The 20,288-nt window shown below is 40.7% G+C and overlaps 2 protein-coding genes across 2 annotated transcripts in view; one reads left to right on the forward strand and one right to left on the reverse strand.

The window, feature by feature from the left end:
- ntng2a (netrin g2a) overlaps positions 1-9,332 on the reverse strand; it is an 83,535-nt gene extending 74,203 nt beyond the window's left edge. The window contains exons 1-2 of the mRNA XM_052461234.1: positions 8,749-9,332; positions 7,209-7,917 (exon numbers count right to left, since the gene is read on the reverse strand). Of these exons, the coding sequence (XP_052317194.1) occupies positions 7,209-7,445 (237 nt within the window). The 5' untranslated portion in view covers positions 7,446-7,917; positions 8,749-9,332. The remainder of the gene's footprint in view (positions 1-7,208; positions 7,918-8,748) is intronic.
- Positions 9,333-10,150: 818 nt separating this feature from the next.
- The window catches only part of med27 (mediator complex subunit 27), an 82,116-nt gene continuing 71,978 nt past the window's right edge, over positions 10,151-20,288 (forward strand). Inside the window, exons 1-2 of the mRNA XM_035784933.2 lie at positions 10,151-10,388; positions 14,680-14,824. Coding sequence (XP_035640826.1) covers positions 10,186-10,388; positions 14,680-14,824 — 348 coding nt within the window. The 5' untranslated portion in view covers positions 10,151-10,185. The remainder of the gene's footprint in view (positions 10,389-14,679; positions 14,825-20,288) is intronic.

Consider the following 20,288-nt stretch of genomic DNA (forward strand, 5'->3'; position numbering starts at 1 on the left):
AATCAGCTTCACAACCGCAGAACACGTGTAATCACGCCAGCCCAGCTCCTCCACATCCGCTTCTTCACCTGCGGGATCGTCTGAGACGAGCCACCCGGACAGCTGATGAAACAGTGGTTTTGCAAACTGAAGAATTTCTGCACAAACTGACAGAAACCGTCTCAGGGATGCGCATCTATGTTCTTGTCATCCTCACCAGAGTCTTGACCTGATTGCAGTTTGGCTTCATAACCAACTTATTGGGAAAATGCTCACCTTTGATGGCCACTGGCACGCTGGAGAAGTGTGCTCTTCACGGATGAATCCCCATGTCGCAAATATCTGTACACAATTCTTGGAAGCTGAAAATGTCCCAGTTCTTCCATGGCCTGCCTACTCACCAAACATGTCACCCATTGAGCATGTTTGAGATGCTCTGGGTCGACGTGTACGACAGCATGTTCCAGTTCCCACCAATATCCATGAACTTTACACAGCCATTGAAGAGGAGTGGGACAACATTCCACAGGCCGCAATCAAACAGCCTGCGAAAGAGATGTGTCACTTTGCATGGGGCAAATGGTGGTCATCCTAGATACTGGGCATGATCAGATTAATTGCAATTATTTGCAAAGTCCCTCTTTGCCATGCAAATGAACTGAATCCCAAAAAAACATTTCCATTGCTGTTACGCCCAGACCTTAGAGAGCTTTTTTTTACGTCTCTTTTTGGTTTGGTCAGGGTGTGATTTGGGTGGGCATTCTATGTCCTTTATTTCTATGATTTGTGTTTCTATGTGTTGGCCGGGTATGGTTCTCAACCAGGGACAGCTTTCTATCGTTGTCTCTGATTGGGAATCATACTTAGGTAGCCCTTTTCCCCTCCTTTCAGTGCATTAAGCTTCACGGTCGTTTCCTTGTTTTGTTGGCTACATTTCTATAAATAAAAGGAATATGTACACTCACCACGCTGCACTTTGGTCCACTTCTTACGACGCCCATGACAACTGTATTTCAGCCCTGCCACAAAAGGACCAGCTGACATGTCAGTGGTTCTCTCGTTAACACAGGTGTCAGTGTTGACGAGGACAAGGCTGGAGATCACTCTGTCATGCTGATTGAGTTCAAATAACAGACTGGAAGCTTCAAAAGGAGGGTGGTGCTTGGAATCATTGTTCTTCCTCTGTCCACCATGGTTACCTCCAAGGAAACACGTGCCGTCATCATTGCTTTGCACAAAAAGGGCTTCACAGGCAAGGATATTGCTGCCAGTAAGATTGCACCTAAATCAACCATTTATCGGATCATCAAGAACTTCAAGGAGAGCTGTTCAATTGTTGTGAAAAAAGCTTCAGAGCACCCAAGAAAGTCCAGCAAGCGCCAGGACCGTCTCCCAAAATTGATTCAGCTGCAGGATCGGGGCACCACCAGTACAGAGCTTGCTCAGGTATGGCAGCAGGCAGTTGTGAGTGCATCTGCACACACAGTGAGGCAAAGACTTTTGGAGGATCGCCTGGAGTCAAGAAGGGCAGCAAAGAAACCACTTCTCTCCAGGAAAAACATCAGGGATAGACTGGTATTATTTAAAAGGTACAGGGATTGGACTGCTGAGGACTGGGGTAAAGTCATTTTCTCTGATGAATCCCCTTTCCACTGCAAATATTGACTGTTTGCATCAACTTGATGTAATTGTCAATAAAAGCCTTTGACACTGACAAAAATATCTAAAGACACTGAAGCAGCAAACTTTGTGGAAATTAATATTTGTGTCATTCTCAAAACTTATGGCCACGACTGTACATGTGATGGAAGATTGCAATGTGCATGCAAAGTGTTGTAATTCCATTGAATTGGGGATAGTTTAACCAAAATATGCCACAAGATCTAGAATTGCCTAGTGTATCCCACAATTTTTTTTTTACTGTTATAAGCTAACTTTTAAAAATAAATTTAAGCAACATTCCCAGGCTTAACTTCCCTTGGAAAATTTCAGAAAAAATTTACTGGAAAGTTTCCGACCCTTTGCAACCCTACCTCTGACCTACCCTGAAGATGACCTCACCAGTTCGTTCACACAGTCAGAGGCCAGTCGACATTATTAATCCCAATCATAGTCAGCCAGTCAACATTGTTAAGACATTGTCTTTAAATCCAATCAGATCCAATCTGTGGAACTGCACTGACCGAAATAGGAAAAAGGAAGAGACATGTCAGAGGAGAGGAGAGGATAAGTGAAGAGAAGCGAGCCCACAGATTTGGACAGGACCACAGTCCACACACATGCCAAACTGCATTGGTGTGGATGGAGAGCCATGTACTGTATGGGAAGCTAGTGTTTAGCGCTGCTATTTACCCACCTAGAGAGATGTGTCTCCTCTCCTCTCTGGCTCTCTTGCTTGACTTAATTACAGTGAAAGAAGCTCCTGTGGGAGGGCTGCTGATATAACAGCTGGGAAACAGCAGCCTAATTATACCAGAGAGAAAACAAGCCTCACAAGAGCCTCACCTTTCCCAGCATGGACTACAGCCTACTGTCTTTTAATCTGCACGAACACACACACACTATGATGTTCATAGCACTGTAAAAGGGCTGTAAATCAATCAAAAACCTAATTTTTTTCATGTTGGTTTCCTAAAAATCTTGTAATTCCCTGAAAGGTGACGTAGACGATTACCACACTAACAACTTAATTTGAAGAATTCCCCAAGACCTCCAATGGCATGACAACAGGCAGATGGAGATTATTGCTTGTGGTCATAGCCAAATGGGATGAAATCTTTCCCCTTTGGGAGCACAGGAGGGGGGCTGAAGCTACCAGGACTTATGTATAATTCATCACACAGGACAAAACTGGCCAAAGCTGCACATTTGTGACATCACAGTACCTCTACACCGGTAGGATAAATACACCATGGTGACATATCTAATCTAAACAGTTCTCATAACACACTGCAAACAATGTACCAAATTGAAGCCCTTTCTATAATGCACTCCACTGCTGTGTTGTAACCTGCAGTGCTATTGTTAGTTTTGGATGTTTTTACATTGTAATGTAGGGCATTTCTGTTGAAAAAGAGTACTGGTAAATAATCATTTGAGCTCATAGGATTGAGAGTGGCAGTGATGCTTCACTTCACATATGGACACTGTCTGTCTCCTCTCTTTGTCTTTCAAACTGTGTATAATTACATCAGAAGTGGGTCTGAGTTTTGTTGTTTTGCTTAGCTCCCTCCCTCACTCCCTCATTCTCTCCCTCATTCTCTCCCTCTTCCCTCCTCTCAGGTTAACTCTCTTGGAACTACCCATCCCGGATCCGGGAGAATTGTCATCAACTACACTAATTAGCATAGCGCAACGGTCAAAGAATATTACTAGAAAATATTCATATTCATGAAATCACAAGTGAAATATAGTGAAACACAGCGTAGCCTTTTATTAATCTCCCTGTCATCTCAGATTTTGAAATGATGCTTTACAGCCAAAGCAAGACAAGCGTTTGTGTAAGTTTATCGATAGCCTAGAATAGCATTATGTCCATCTAGCAGCAGGAAGCTTGGTCACGAAAATCAGAAAAGCAATCAAATTATTTGTTTACCTTTGACTCCCTCTTCCCTCCTCTCATTAAGCAATGCTACATGCAGTCTGCCCTGTTCCCAGCAATGGTACATACAGAGTCTGCTCTGCTCCCAGCACTGAGTAAAAATGCAATGGCATCTCCTGTGGGCCTACATTGACAGATACAGTATTTGCTCTAAATCATTCATGAACAGGAAAGCTTTTCCAAGGAAAGTCAACATACTCAATAGGGGGGTGGCTTATTCTAAGCAATGAAGTTGCTTTTTAGTTAATTCTCCCTTTAATGTAACTTTTTTGTTGACTCTCCCTTTTGTTAACTCTCCCTATAATTGGAGGCACCTCTGAGCCACAGAGACGTGTAGAGATCGCTACGTATCAGTCCTCAAATGGAGCTTCCTGAGTGATACAGGCTATTGAGCGTTAGCGGTCTCTATACATCTCTATGCTCTGAGAGCACCTGCAACCAATTTCCCTCATTAAATACCTGCTTTCCTTTGTCTTTTAGTTCAGTGCCAAACAAGCCATGTAGTCGTGAAGAACTCTCCTGCATTTATCCTTTTATTTCGGTCATCTGTGCATCACAGTATCCAGCCACACACAAGTCAATAATAGACATTGAATGGATTATGACTGAAAGAAGAAAATGAACGGGGGCATAGACTCTAAAATGCAACCTGACGTCGCTCTCCCTATCGTTGTCGTCTATCTGGGACACCTGCTTCTGTAACAGCACCTACCTCACCCAGTGCATTCAGAATAGGCAACCTGCATTAACCATTTTTATTTATTTTTTAAATTAAGTAGAGGCGTGGATAAAAAAAAAAACAGGTGTGACCTGTGTGACTACCACACATCTCCTTCGCATAGAGTTGATCAGGCTGTTGATTGTGGCCTGTGTAATCTTGTCCCACTCTTCTTCAAAGGCTGTGCGATGTTGCTGGATATTGGGGGGAACTGGAACACGCTGTCGTACACGTCGATCCAGAGCATCCCAAACATGCTCAATGGGTGACATGTCTGGTGAGTATGAAGGCACCATAACCCCACCATGGGGCAGTCTGTTCACAATGTTCACTTCAGCTAACCACTCGCTGCCATACGAGCTGTCTTCTATCTACCCAATACAGTTGAAACCGGGATTAATCTGTGAAGAGCACACTTCAAGCGTGCCAGTGGCCATTGAAGGGGAGCGTTTGCCCACTGAAGTCGGGTATGATGCCGAACTGCAGTCAGTTCAAGACCCTGGTGAGGACAACGAGCATGCAGATGAGCATCCCTGAGATGGTTTATGAAAGTTGTGCAGAAATTCTTCAGTTGCGCAAATCCACAGTTTTATTAGCTGTCCGGGTGGCTGGTCTCCAACGATCCTGCAGGGGAAGAAGCCGGATGTGGAGGTCCTGGGCTGGCGTGGTTACATGTGATCTGCGTTTGTGAGGCCGGTTGGTCATACTGCCAAATTCTCTAAAATGACGTTGGAGGTGGCTTATGGTAGAGAAATTAACATTTAATTTCCTGGCAACAGCTCTGGTGGACATTCCTGCAGTCAGTATGCCAATTACACGCTCCCTCAAACTGCACACTTTAGTGGTCTTTTGTCCCCAGCACAAGGTGCACCCATGTAATGATCATGCTGTTCAATTAGCTTTTTGTTATGCCATACCTGTCAGGTAGGTGAATTATCTTGGCAAAGGAGAAATGCTCAATAATGGGGACATGCACAAAATGTTATAGAAATAAGATTTTTGTGCATATGGAATATTCTTGGGATCTTATTTCAGCTCATGAAACATGGGACCAACACTTTACATGTTGTGTTTATATTTTTGTTCAGTGTATATCCAATATTTTTTTCTGCCTTTCCACACTCAGTTTTACATGTGACCCATATAAGATTTGCTCATTCACACTGATGTTGTCTCTGAAGTAGCACACAGATACAATGCTAATTTCCAATGGAAGGTGTTCCATTGGATGACACTTGAAATCTGACTGCCTGTCTGGACTCCCTGTGGCCTCTAAAGATCCCTTATCAATCATTGTGAGAGACAGAGTGTTAGGCTCGATGTCGCAACCTGGTTCATGCTATCTCTAATTATCCCCCTTTCAATTTGCCACAATCCATCCTAACCTCTCCACTACCACAGCCAATGTGAGGTTTGCAATTTGGCACAAAGAAAGCTGCTGTGAGCATTACCCGGGTGGATGCTACATATTGCTGCATGTTTAGTTGTAAATGTGATGATCATAATTACCACTGGTGATATTTAGGATGTTAAGTGACTTGTCACTAAACACAAAGACAGATGCTCAAATCAGTGAGTAAGTCTATGGCTATATGACAATTGATCAGCAGAAGTTGCAGATAACACAGTATCAAAATGTACATAGTATGCTTTGTGATCATTATTCTGACCCCATGTAGTACAGCCCAACTGGACAAATTATACATCTGTTTATTCTACAATCAAGCCAGCTGGTTGCCCACAGCAACATTGTCAACCTCTCTTAGACCCCCCCAAAAAAACTGAGCTTACACATAAACAAGCTTATAACTTTACAGGATACAAAATACTACAAAGAAATGTGAATGTAGCCCTATACCATGATGCATGATAGTGCACCTCGCATAGCCCCATAGTCTAGTGTGTCCGTTTAAACAATGTTGGTTATAAGTTAGTGATGGGGGGTGGGAAATCGTTAGTTGCATACTGTATGGAAATATTTTGGGAAGATAATGCTTGACTCGATCGATTTGTAAAATTTTTTTTTTTAAAGTCTACCTGGTCGGCTGTATCTGCGCCAAAAATCTGGTATTTTGCATCCTATAGCTTCTCCATCTTCTTTTTAAATTGCCAACATGTTTTCAGCACTTATTTCCATGACTGATCATAACTAATTTTATCATGTTATCTCCTGTCCCTCTGCAGCAGACATACAGTATAGTGAGCAATATGTTTGGAACATCAAATCCCAATAAAACCGTAGTATCCAATTGCAATACATAGAATAGTAATTCATATCAGTACCTAGTATCTCTTACACAAACACAATACAAATGTAATCTAATAATATTGTTTGAAAATCAAACACATTTTTATTTAGTTAAATAACCAGAGATAGACTTAGTGGGTTTTAGTATGCAACCATTAGGTAATAAATAACTGTATTGATGCAGAAACCTGTGTAACATTGTCCAATGTACTAATGATCAATTACCTGATGATTTGGAAGATAAAGTATTTTCTGATTTGTTTGAGTGTATTTCTGCTGCTAAAAATAAATAAATATAGTAATATTAAATTAATATATTTCATATTTATATAAAAAATATTTTTTATATAATTAAGTTATTATATTATATTGGTGCATTTATGGAGACAGTGATTCCACACAATTTTAATTGTCTTTAATCTTGTTTACATTTTTCACTATAATAAAAAGTAATAAAAGTCGGTTTCAACTCTTCTGTCCTGAGTTGTCTCATAGAAAAGGTACATTGTCATGCCATCATTGTCCTACCATTAGCTCGAGGTAAAAGGATCAGATACCCTACCCACATCCTAATGAACAACTCCTTCCATGTCAATTTCCTGTTATAGAGACAACACTTCAAAGTTTAGGCCTATTGTAAAAATCATGAACCTGAAACTTACCAGAGTACAGAACCTCTCCGGGGGATTGCCGCAAGTGATGCCAAGGGGATCCACCGTAATTTGCATGAACTCCTTCATAGCCGTGGGTTTGGGTTGGCATGCGTAAAACTCCCATGTCTGTCCATTATCCATACTAACCAGACTCTTGCATATGTCATACTGTCCAAGTGTCAAAGTCACAAAGTGCAGAAGAAAGACCACCTGTGAGAGCATGGCACTCGTAGAGACCACATCCATCGTCCAAGACCGAGTGTCTGGAGGGAGGCAAGATGTGCCACCGTCGGTCCACACAGAGAGAGGATCAGCTTCGAATCCGTTTTGTTTTCATGTTGAGACACCTGCCGCTTGTAGGATCTGCTGGATGTCTATACAAATCTAGGCCTATGCCTTCCCAAATAAGCTACATGTACTTTAGTTTCGAAATATGTGTTGTCCTACGTTGAAATTACATCAATGAAAGCATTCCTTTAAAGTATAGTTAGTTGCACTTTAAAAGGAGCCTGTTGTGTTTGATATTGGTGACATGCAAATCTTGCGCAGATCAAACACCTTTGGCACTCCAGGCAAGTCACAGTAAAAGCAGTCGCATGTCCATGAGTAGCCTATACCATTTAGAAGATTCCCGCGGTCCACTCAGAAGCTCCCTCTTGATGAGATTTTGTTGAGTTTAATGTCATTCAAATGATGGGTTTACATGCTCCATTTTTGGCTATATCGAGAAGGAGAAAAGACAATTTGTTTAACACACACTGGACGATAAACGTGGTTTCCACGTGAAATAAATGTTGAATTGATGTCTGTGCCCAGTGGGCAGCTTATTGGGGGGAGACTTGCCACTCACATTTTCAACTAAATAAGGCACACTAAAACTCTACTGTAGGCTACTGCTACTTCTTTATTGTTATTATTATTATTATTATTTATTTTTACGACAACTAACAACCATCAATCTTTAATTAGATAAACTTGAACATATTTGAAACCCTTTATATTACATATCGGTGTAGACCTAAATCTGAAATATTGTAGCCTTTCACTTTGTTTTCACAACCAATTCATATTCATAAGACGACCATAATTGATGCATTTTCCTAACTCAAATGCAAGTTCAAAAAGTTATCCAACGTCCCCACAGAAGGATGACTGTTGAACTCATATACTCTGCCATTAGAGGTGACGGAATTGTCGACCATTTCTCCCAGGCAAATGGAGACATACCTAGACTACACTTAGCAAATAAACACGCTAGAAATGTCGCATTGTGACTAATTCTATAAACTTTGAAAATGTTTGGACTCCCATAGGTGGGGTACGGATGTTCTCAACTTTGACACTACAGCCTATGTCAAACCTCTAAAGCTCTCTGAAGTGTATTTATGATTCCAAATGTATAAAGGTAATACGAAATATGTGGCTAGTCATTACTGCATGGTTGCAAGCATGATTCATTTTGACGGTGTAATTCGTTTTTAATAGATACATAAATAAGCACCATCAATTCCTCGTGTTCTAGGTAGAACTCGAATAGCACTGCACTTACCAAATTGCTCCGAGAAGGTAGGCATGTTCATATTCTGCCATGGGTGCATCCCTTTGCAAAAGTGTTGTCAGCATTCTGAAGCCTGCCGTTGCACCTTGGTTCGTCGTTAAAAAGAAGCTTAACGTCACTGTATTCCCTTCAGTAAGAGGATAAGATGAGATGCTCTCCCCTTCTGTTTGTTTCTCTTCTGTTTGATACTTTTGAGGAAAGCAGTGCGTTGTTATGATAATACCGACTACATCCCGTACGCGCAATAGATTACTTCTAAATATATCATATTTCAATACTTTTTCAGGAAAGGCATTGCGTCTGTTCATGTTCCCCTACTTTTTACGATATCAGTTTTGTCCTACGCGCTCAAGGGCAGAAGGAAATAGCTTAATTTCTCTCTCTCTCTCTCGACCTCACTTTCCCCATGCATTAACACACTATCTTATTTCAAAAATCCCTACTGCTCTTGTTCTCCTGCGCTCTTTTCGGATCAGAATCTGATCTGCAAACTGCGTGTTTGTGAAGAGGGTGCGCAACTTCATCTACCGCCCAGTAATATAACCATCCCATGAGTCGATCCGGCTACCTGTCCTGCTTAAAGGAACAGCTCAAACGAGTCACTCAAGGCAGATATGGATATCTAGTTTTCACTCAGCAATAGACTAACGCAAATTGTTTTACAGTTAAACAACTTGAAGTTCCTTTATGGCTCTTGAAAAGTATAGTCTATGCATTCTAAACAGTCTAGGCCTGTAGCCTAAAAAGCGTATGCTTTTTTATTGTTGACAATTGCATTAATGAATAATTAAGATGGACAGTAAAACGAAAAAGTAGCCTAACCCTAAAGGTGCGACTTTAGGATATAGGTGTAATTCAAGTAATGGCATCAAGCCAAGGGTAGCTTCTTACCTATTAAGGAACACTAAGTTGAGCTGTCCATGGTCCTGATGGTCACACACACTTTATTTGTTGCTGTACATTTAACCTTGATTTAACTAGGCAAGTCAGTTTAAAAACAACTTCTTATTTACAATGACAGCCTACCCTGGCCGACGCTGGACCAATTGTGTACCGGCCTATGGGGCTCCCAATCACGGACGGATGTGATACAGCCTGGAATCGAACCAGCGACTGTAGTGACGCCTCTCTGCACTGAAACACAGCGCCTCAGACCGCTGCGCCACTTGGGAGTAGAGGGAAGCAACACATTTCTACAGGGTCACATGAAGCCAAATTATTGTCACAGGCAGGCAGTGACACAACGTTTGTAGACAGAAAACTTAGCAATGATTAACAAAAAATGATTAAGAGGGAATGTTATACCTGTTGTTGGCAAATGAGAGCAAAAGTGTGGGCATGGGAAGAGAGAACTACAATTCCCTTGCTACATGCATTCCAAATCAATGACGTTGTTTATGCGACGTACAGTCCCAGCGTGTGGAAAAAATGGCGGACGCAATGAACGTCGGTGTGAATTTAGAAGCATTTTCTCAAGCAATAAATGCTATTCAGGCACTTCGTTCGAGTGTAACAAGGGTTTTTGACTCTCTGAAAGATGGGATGAAAAACAAAGAAACCCTTGAAGGACGCGAAAAGGTTTTTATTACCGAGTTTCAAGATAACCTGCAGTCTGTGAATCGCGACTTGAAGTGAGTAACGTTAGCCGTAGCTAGCTGTAAACACAAGAAAATGCGAAATATTTGCTGTTAACAGACAGCGTGATGTTTAGTTATAGTCCGTGAGGAATGTACTGTTGAAGTAGAAATGGTGTGCGTGTATATATGTAACGTTAGCTTGTGTGTGTGCTCAAGAGCAATTAATAATAATGTATTTTATATAGCGCTTTTCGTTACAAGAATTCTCAAAAACGCATAATAGTAACTAGCTAGCTAGCTAACCCCAGCACACTAGCAAGTCTTGCATGCACACCTCAAAGTGCTTTCCATTACATGGTGATTGTCAATAGCTATGTCTCCATCCAATTGGCGACAGTTTTTTAATGCAAATATTCTAAAATCAGCATAAAAATAATATGCGCATTTTCCTACCAGAGACGTGTTTGCATCAAATTGACGTGTTGCAGATAAAAGGCTGTGTGTGATGTGGTTAACATTTAAAAAAAACCTATTGGGGTTAAATTCCCATCTACTGATTAAAAAATACAAGTTAAATGGGTTTCCATTTAACCAGCCTGAATTCGTCTACACACAATACCCCATAATTACAAAATGAAAACATGTTTTTAGACTTTTTTGCAAATAAAATGAAATGGGTTTCCATCACATTTTCAACTCTACTGATGAATGTTCCATTATATAGCGAGTGCCCACTCTGCAATTGGCACGTGCGCTGTGGCCAACAGCGCCATATAGTCTACATGATGAAATTATTATGGACAAAAGAGTGATATTTTTATCTGTCAAATGGCAGCAAGCAACGATCACGGTTCTTTCACCTTTATTTAAGTTCTCATTTAAAACTGCGACCTGGCCAAGATAAACCAAAGCAGTGCGACACAAACAACAACAGAGTTACACATGGAATAAACAAACATACAGTCAATAATACAATAGAGGAAGTCTATATACAGTGTGTGCGAAAGGAGGTAGGATAAGAGGGGTGAGGCAATGAACAGGCCATAGTGGCAAAATTATTACAGTATGGCAAATTAAACACTGGGGTGATAGATGTGCAGAAGATGAGTGTGCAAGTAGCTATACTGGGTTGCAAAGGAGCAAAATAAATAACAATATGGTGATGAGGTAGTTGGATGGGCTAATTTACAGATGAGCTATGTACGGGTGCAGTGATCTGTGAGCTGCTCTGACAGCTGGTGCTTAAAGGTAGTGAGGGAGATATGAGTCTCCAGCTTCAGTAATTTTTGCAGTTCATTCCAGTCATTGGCAGCAGAGAACTGTAAGGAAAGGCTGCCGAAAGAGGAATTGGCTTTGGGGGTGACCAGTGAAATATACCTGCTGGAGCGCGTGCTGCAGGTGGGTGCTGCTTTCGTGACCAGTGAGCTGAGATAAGGTGGGGCTTTACATGGCAACTACTTATAGATGACCTGGAGCCAGTGGGTTTGGCAATGGATATGAAGCGAGGGCCAGCCAACGAGAGCATACAGGTCGCAGTATATGGGGTTTTGGTGACAAAACGGATGGCACTGTGATAGACTGTATCCAGTTTGCTGAGTAGGGTGTTGGAGGCTATTTTGTAAATGACATTGCCGAGTCAAGGATTGGTAGGATAGTCAGTTTTACTAGGGTAGTGAAGGAGGCTTCGTTGCGAAATAGGAAGCCAATTCTGGATTTAATTTTGGATTGGAGATGCTTAATGTGAGTCTGGAAGGAGAGTTTACAGTCTAACCAGACACCTAGGTATTTGTAGTAGTCCACATATTCTAAGTCAGAACTGTCCAGAGTAGTGATGCTGGACAGTTGGGTAGGTGTGGGCAGCGATCGGTTGAAGAACATGCATTTAGTTTTGCTTGCATTTAAGAGCAGTTGGAGGCCACGGAAGGAGAGTTGTGTGGCATTGAAGCTCATGTGGAGGTTAGTTAACATAGTGTCCAAAGAAGGGCCAGAAGTATACAGAATGGTGTCATCCGAATAAGACCCCCAATGTTTATTGGAAAGGAGCATCAAGCTCATCACTGTATCACAATTCATTTAATCTGTAGCCTAATAAACTGCATGCTTTCCCAACGAGTCTAGTGGGAGGACCACACATGTCATCTTGTGACTCCAAGTTTACTTTGATATGATGGTTGTTATCAATATTTGCGCGTACGCTTTCCAGCAACATTTCTCGCATAATTAATTTTACAGACACAGAAAGATCTCACCCTGTCTAGCATATTCTGTTTTGTAGACATTTGGAAAGTTTACCAACAAAAATTCTGTTTCCATCAGGCCTGTCATGACATTTTGTATCTGACTTACTTTACTCACATAAAAAGGTTGGATGGAAACCTGGTTGAATGTAAAACATTTGTTGCACTCGCTAGATACTGTTGACATGAAGGACTCTAACATACAGTGGGGCAAAAAAGTATTTAGTCAGCTCCCAATTGTGCAAGTTCTCCCACTTAAAAAGACGAGAGAGGCCTGTAATTTTCACCATAGGTACACTTCAACTGTGACACAAAATGAGAAAAAAAAATCCAGAAAATCACATTGTAGGATTTTTAATGAATTCATTTGCAAATTATGGTGGAAAATAAGTATTTGGTCAATAAAAAAAAGTTTATCTCAATACTTTGTTATATACCCTTTGTTGGCAATGACAGAGGTCAAGCGTTTTCTGTAAGTCTTCACAAGGTTTTCACACACTGTTGCTGGTATTTTGGCCCATTCCTCCATGCAGATCTCCTCTAGAGCAGTGATGTTTTGGGGCTGTTGCTGGGCAACACGGACTTTCAACTCCCTCCAAAGATTTTCTATGAGGTTGAGATCTGGAGACTGCATAAGGCCACTCCAGGACCTTGAAATGCTTCTTATGAAGCCACTCCTTTGTTGCCCGGGCGGTGTGTTTTGGATCATTGTCATGCTGAAAGACCCAGCCACGTTTCATCTTCAATGCCCTTGCTGATGGAAGGAGGTTTTCACTCAAAATCTCACGATACATGGCCTCATTCATTCTTTTCTTTACACCCCAATGCTTCACAGTTGGTATGGTGTTCTTAGGATGCAACTCAGCATTCTTTGTCCTCCAAACACGACGAGTTGAGTTTTTACCAAAAAGTTATATTTTGCTTTCATCTGACCATATGACACTCTCCCAATCTTCTTCTGGATCATCCAAATGCTCTCTAGCAAACTTCAGACGGGCTTGGACATGTACTGGGGGGCACGTCTGGCACTGCAGTATTTGAGTCCCTGGCGGCGTAGTGTGTTACTGATGGTACGCTTTGTTACTTTGGTCCCAGCAGGTCATTCACTAGGTCCCCCTGTGTGGTTCTGGGATTTTTGCTCACCGTTCTTGTGATCATTTTGACTCCACGGGGTGAGATCTTGCGTGGAGCCCCAGATCGAGGGAGATTATCAGTTGTCTTGTATGTCTTCCATTTCCTAATAATTGCTCCCACAGTTGATTTCTTCAAACCAAGCTGCTTACCTATTGCAGATTCAGTCTTCCCAGCCTGGTGAAGGTCTACAGTTTTGTTTCTGGTGTCCTTTGACAGCACTTTGGTCTTGGCCATAGTGGAGTTTGGAGTGTGACTGTTTGAGGTTGTGGACAGGTGTCTTTTATACTGATAACAAGTTCAAACAGGTGCCATTAATACAGGTAACGAGTGGAGGACAAAGGAGCCTCTTAAAGAAGAGAGGTCTGTGAGAGCCAAAAATCTTGCTTGTTTGTAGGTGACCAAATACTTATTTTCCACCATAATTTGCAAATAAATTCATTAAAAATCCTACAATTTGATTTTCTGGATTTTGTTTCTCATTTTGTCTGTCATAGTTGAAGTGTACCTATGATGAAAATTACAGGCCTCTATCATCTTTTTAAGTGGGAGAACTTGCACAATTGGTGGCTGACTAAATACTTTTTTGCCCCACTGTAAATATTATTCTCCCAAAAAGGAATATGCTGAAAAATCAAGATTTTTTTTGTGGACCACTTTGCATATTTAGCAATGCTGTAGAACCATGCACCTAAAAAAAAAGATTAAAAAAAAAAAACTTTTGCAAAAGTATAAATTACATCAGATTTGTCAAATATTAACAGGAAAGCACTTTTAATTGAAAATATTAGGCATTTGCTATGTGTGCTGTTTTCTTTGGATAGTCTTGTAAATCTTAGATGATTAATATACACGTGTATTGATATAAATTCTTTGTTGTCTCCATTGTGGTGAATCTATTCTGTTGTATTTTTATTGATGTGTTAAAGGGAACAACAAGCCTATTCTAACAGCTGCTATTCTATGTACTTGCGTAGTGAATTGGAACGCCTCAGTACGCTGGTTGGCAGACCTTCAGAGAGTCATCCCCTTCACAACAGTGGCCTGCTGAGTCTGGACCCAGTTCAGGACAAGACTCCGCTGTACAGTCAGCTCCTTCAGGCTTACAAGTGGTCTAACAAGGTAGGCTAAGCTTTTCTACTGGGCTACAAAATATAAGGCCAGTATTCAGTCGTAGTGCGTACTGGATTTTCTGCAATGCAGTTTCTTTCATGCTGCGTGAAATATTGGAATCTTGTGGACTATTTCCTTGAATGTCAATGTGAAGCCCCTCCATCCTTAAAAATACTTGTTTGTATCCCATCGATTATCCCAATTTTAGACATTGTAAACTCATTGATAAAGGAGCTCCCGTTTCCTCCGTGATACGCTTCCAGTGCATTAGCTAAAGACCTACAATGACATGCTAGCATCTCTGTTAGCCACAAAAACACAGGACCACCCTATTGTTGCGAAATTGTTAAGTTTTTAAAGCATAGGCTGCTGCTACTCGCTGTTTATTATTTATGCATAGTCACCTTACAAATGATCTCGGCTAACCTGTGTCCCCACACATTGACTCGGTACCGGTACTCCCTGTATATAGCCTCGTTATAATGTACATTTGTTGTTACTTTTTGATTGATTAGATTTGTTTTTTACTTTAGTTTATTTAGTAAATATTTTATTAACTATTTATTGAACGGCATTGTTGGTTAAGGGCTTGTAAGTAAGCATTTCACAGTAAGGTTGTAACAAATAACTGGGGGTGCTTTGTTGGTGGTAAAGTGGGAGATTTGTACAGGGTAGAAGGGATCTTGAAGAAGGAAGGCTATCACTCCATTTTGCAACACCATGCCATACCCTGTGGACGGCTCTTAATTGGAGCCAATTTCCTCCTACAACAGGACAATAACCCAAAGCACAGCTCCAAACTATGCAAGAACCATTTAGGAAAGAAGTCAGCTGGTATTCTGTCTATAATGGAGTGGTCAGCACAGTCACGAGATCTCAACCCTATTGAGCTGTTGTGGGAGCTGCTTGACCGTACGTAAGAAGTGCCCATCAAGCCAATCCAACTTGTGGGAGGTGCTTCAGGAAGCATGGTGTGAAATCCCTTCAGATTTCCTCAAGAAATTGACAATTAGAATGCCAAAGGTCTGCAAGGCTTTAATTGCTGCAATGGAGGATTCTTTGACGATAGCAAAGTTTGAAGGACACAATTACTATTTAAATTAAAAAAATATATATTTATAACCTTGTCAACATCTTGACTATATTTCCTATTCATTTTGCAAATATTTTCATGAATGTTTTCATGTGTCAAATCGGAGGGCCTGTTGTCCGGACCTCTGGCAGTCTCTATGGGGGTGCCACAGGGTTCAAATCTCAGGCCAACTCTTTTCTCTGTATATATCAACGATGCCGCTCTTGCTGCTGGTGATTCTCTGATCCACCTCTACGCAGACAACACCATTCTGTATACATCTGGCCCTTCTTTGGACACTGTGTTAATAAACCTCCAAACGAGCTTCAATGCCATACATCTCTCCTTCCGTGGTCTCCAACTGCTTTTAAATGCTAGTAAAACTAAATGCATGCTCTTCAACCGATTGCTGCCTGTGCCCGCCCTCCTAGCATCACTACTCTTGACGGTTCTGACTTAGAATATGTAGATAACTACAAATACCTAGGTGTCTGTTTAGACTGTAAACTCTCCTTCCAGACTCACATTAAGCATCTACAATCAAAAATGTAATCTATAATCGGCTTCCAATTTTGCAACAAAGCTTCCTTCACTCATGCTGCCAAACATACCGTTTTAAAACGGACTATCCTACCGATCCGTGACTTCGGCGATGTCTTTTACAAAATAGCCTCCAACACTACTCAACAAATTGGAAGCAGTCTATCACAGTGCCATCCATTTCGTCAACAAAGCATCCCAAATACTATCCACCAATGCGACCTGTATGCTCTCGTTGGCTGGCCCTAGCTACATATTCATCACCCCGCCTTATCTCAGCTCACTGTTCACCATAGCAACACCCACCCATAGCATGTGCTCCAGCAGGTATATTTCACTGGTCATCCCCAAATTTGGCCACCTTTCCTTCCAGTTCTCTGCTGCCAATTACTGGAACGAATTTCAAAAATCACTGAAGCCGGAGACCCAACTACCTCATCCCCACATTGTTATTATTATTATTTTTTTGCTCTTTTGCACCCCAGTATCTCTACTTGCACATCATCATCATCTGCACAGCTATCACTCGTGTTAATCCAAATTGTAATTATTTTGCCTCTATGACCTATTTATTGCCTTACCTCACTAAACTTACTATATTTGCCGACATTGTACATAGATTTTTCTAATGTGTTATTGACTGTACGTTTGTTTATCCCATGTAACTCTGTTGTTTTTGCTTTATCAGTAACACTGATTTGCTTTATCTTGGCCAGGTCGCAGTTGTAAATGTGAACTTGTTCTCGACTGGCCTACCTGATTAAATAAAGGTGAAATAAATACATGGAAAACAAGGACATTTCTAAGCTACCCCAAACTAGCTTATTTTTATTTCAGGGTGACTGTTGCCTTTATTTCTCACTGGAAAGGGTGCTCACTAATGGACTAATATTGTTTTAGAAATAAGATTGTTTATGTATCACTGTGGCAGTTTTCTGACCATGTTCTGGAGTGCTTGTGATGGAGCCAGTCACAATGTTTGATGTAGCCTAATATAAAGTCCAGGGCTCTCCTGTTGAGAATGCACAGATGTCTCCCACTCCAGTATCTGATACACTTGTGCCTGAAGTGATCTTGAACCCCATGTCCCCATTTTCAATGTCCATTTTCATGGGGTACTTTGGCTTCCTTTGATCACTTGGCTTTCACAAGAAAATAACTCAATGAACGTTATTTGCCTTACACACAAGACTCCCTCCTAGTGCTCTTAAGAGAAGGCAAGGTAGCGTATCTTCATTAAGGAAGTTGCATTGCCTTCAAGTATTTATACCCCTTGACTTATTCCTCATTTTGTTGTTATAGCCTGAATTCAAAATGTGTTAAATAACTGTTTTTCACCCATCTACACATAATACCCCATAATGACAAAGTGAAAACATGTTTTTAGAATTTTTTTTTCAAATATATTGAAAATGAAATACAGAAATATCTCATTTAAATAAGTATTCACACCCCTGAGTCAATACATGTTGCAATCACCTTTGGCAGCAATTACAGCTGTGAGTCTTTCTGCCTAAGTCTGTAGAGCTTTCTACACCTTGGATTGTACAATATTTGCGCATTTTATTATTTTCAAAGTCTTTAAACTCTGTTGAATTGGTTGTTGATCATTGCTACACAGCCATTTTCAAGTCTTGCCATAGATTTTCAAGCCGATTTTAAGTCAAGAGTAACTAGACCGCTCAGGGACATGCAATATTGTATTGGTAAGCAACTCCAGTGTAGATTTGGCCTGTTTTAGGTTATTGTCCTGGTGAAAGGTGAATTCATCTCCCAGTGTCTGACTGTTTGCCTGTGCTTAGCTCCATTCAGCTTATTTTTCCCCCCTGAAAAACTCCCCTGTCCTTAACGATTACAAGCGATTACATAACATGATGCAGACACCACTGTTTTTGAAAATATGGAACGTGATGCTCAGTAATGTATTGGATTTGCCCCAAACATAACACTTTGTATCCAAGACAAAAAGTAAGCTGCTTTGCCACGTTTTTGCGGATTTATACTGAACAAAAATATAAACGCAACATGCAACAATTTCAAGATTCTGAGTTATAGTTCATTTAAGAAAAAATCAGTCAATTTAAGGAAATCAATTAGGCTGTAATCTATAGATATCACATGGTTGGGCAGGGGCGCAGCCATGGGTGGGTCTGGGAAAGCCACTTGGGAGCCAGGCCCAGCCAATCAGAATGGGATTTTCCCCACAAAAGGGCGTTTATTACAGACAGAAATGCTCCTCAATTTCATCAGCTGTCCGGGTGGCTGGTCCTAGACGATCCCGCAGGTGAAGAAGCCGGATGTGGAGTCCTTGGCTGGCGTGGTGTCAAGTGGTCTGAGGTTTTTAGTCCGTTTCTACGTACTGCCAAATTCTCTAAAATGGCTTACGGTAGAGAATTGAACATTCACATGGTGCACCTGTGTAATGATCATGCTGTTTAATCAGCTTCTTGATATGCTACATCTGTGGATGGATTAACTTGGCAAAGGAGAAATGCTCACTAACAGGGACATAAACAAATGAATGTCTTCTGCCGCCTGCAAGTTATTTAATTTATGGGAAATGTGGTCAGTCTGGAATTATGCAATTCTGATATAAAAAAAATGGATATATCGACATAAATAAATATATATTTTTATAACAATCTTTTATCTATCATATCCCATTTTTTATATAAAACATTTTGAATATCTTTCAATAATTGTAATGTTTATCAATAATTCAATTTATTCAGTGTTTAATATATTTTTTTTGAATATGTTATTGATAATTACATTTTTATATAAAAACATTGAATTACTGATATAAACATTCAAATTGTTGATATTGAAAATTATATTGACATCAAGAAATACAGTTGATACAGTGGGGCAAAAAAGTATTTATTCAGCCACCAATTGTGCAAGTTCTCCCACTTAAAAAGATGAGGCCTGTAATTTTCATCATAGGTACACTTCATCTACGACAGACAAAATGAGAAGAAAAAAAATCCAGAAAATCACATTGTAGGATTTTTAATGAATTTATTTGCCAATTATGGTGGAAAATACGTACAGTGCCTTGCGAAAGTATTCGGCCCCCTTGAACTTTGCGACCGTTTGCCACATTTCAGGCTTCAAACATAAAGATATAAAACTGTATTTCTTTGTGAAGAATCAACAACAAGTGGGACACAATCATGAAGTGGAACGACATTTATTGGATATTTCAAACCTTGGGAGAATTGGGAGTGCAAAAGTATTCAGCCCCTTTACTTTCAGTGTAACAAACTCTCTCCAGAAGTTCAGTGAGGATCTCTGAATGATCCAATGTTGACCTAAATGACTAATGATGATAAATACAATCCACCTGTGTGTAATCAAGTCTCCGTATAAATGCACCTGCACTGTGATAGTCTCAGAGGTCCGTTAAAAGCACAGAGAGCATCTTGAAGAACAAGGAACACACCAGGCAGGTCCGAGATACTGTTGTGAAGAAGTTTAAAGCCGGATTTGGATACAAAAAGATTTCCCATGCTTTAAACATCCCAAGGAGCACTGTGCAAGCGATAATATTGAAATGGAAGGAGTATCAGACCACTGCAAATCTACCAAGACCTGGCCGTCCCTCTAAACTTTCAGCTCATACAAGAAGACTGATCAGAGATGCAGCCATGTCGTTCCACTTCATGATTGTGTCCCACTTGTTGTTGATTCTTCACAAAAAAAAACAGTTTTATATCTTTGTTTGAAGCCTGAAATGTGGCAAAAGGTCGCAAAGTTCAAGGGGGCCGAATACTTTCGCAAGGCACTGTATTTGGTCACCTACAAACAAGCAAGATTTCTGGCTCTCACAGACCTGTAACTTCTTCAAGAGGCTCCTCT

Source organism: Oncorhynchus keta, chromosome 14 (assembly GCF_023373465.1).
Source record: "Oncorhynchus keta strain PuntledgeMale-10-30-2019 chromosome 14, Oket_V2, whole genome shotgun sequence".
Lineage (NCBI taxonomy): Eukaryota > Metazoa > Chordata > Actinopteri > Salmoniformes > Salmonidae > Oncorhynchus > Oncorhynchus keta.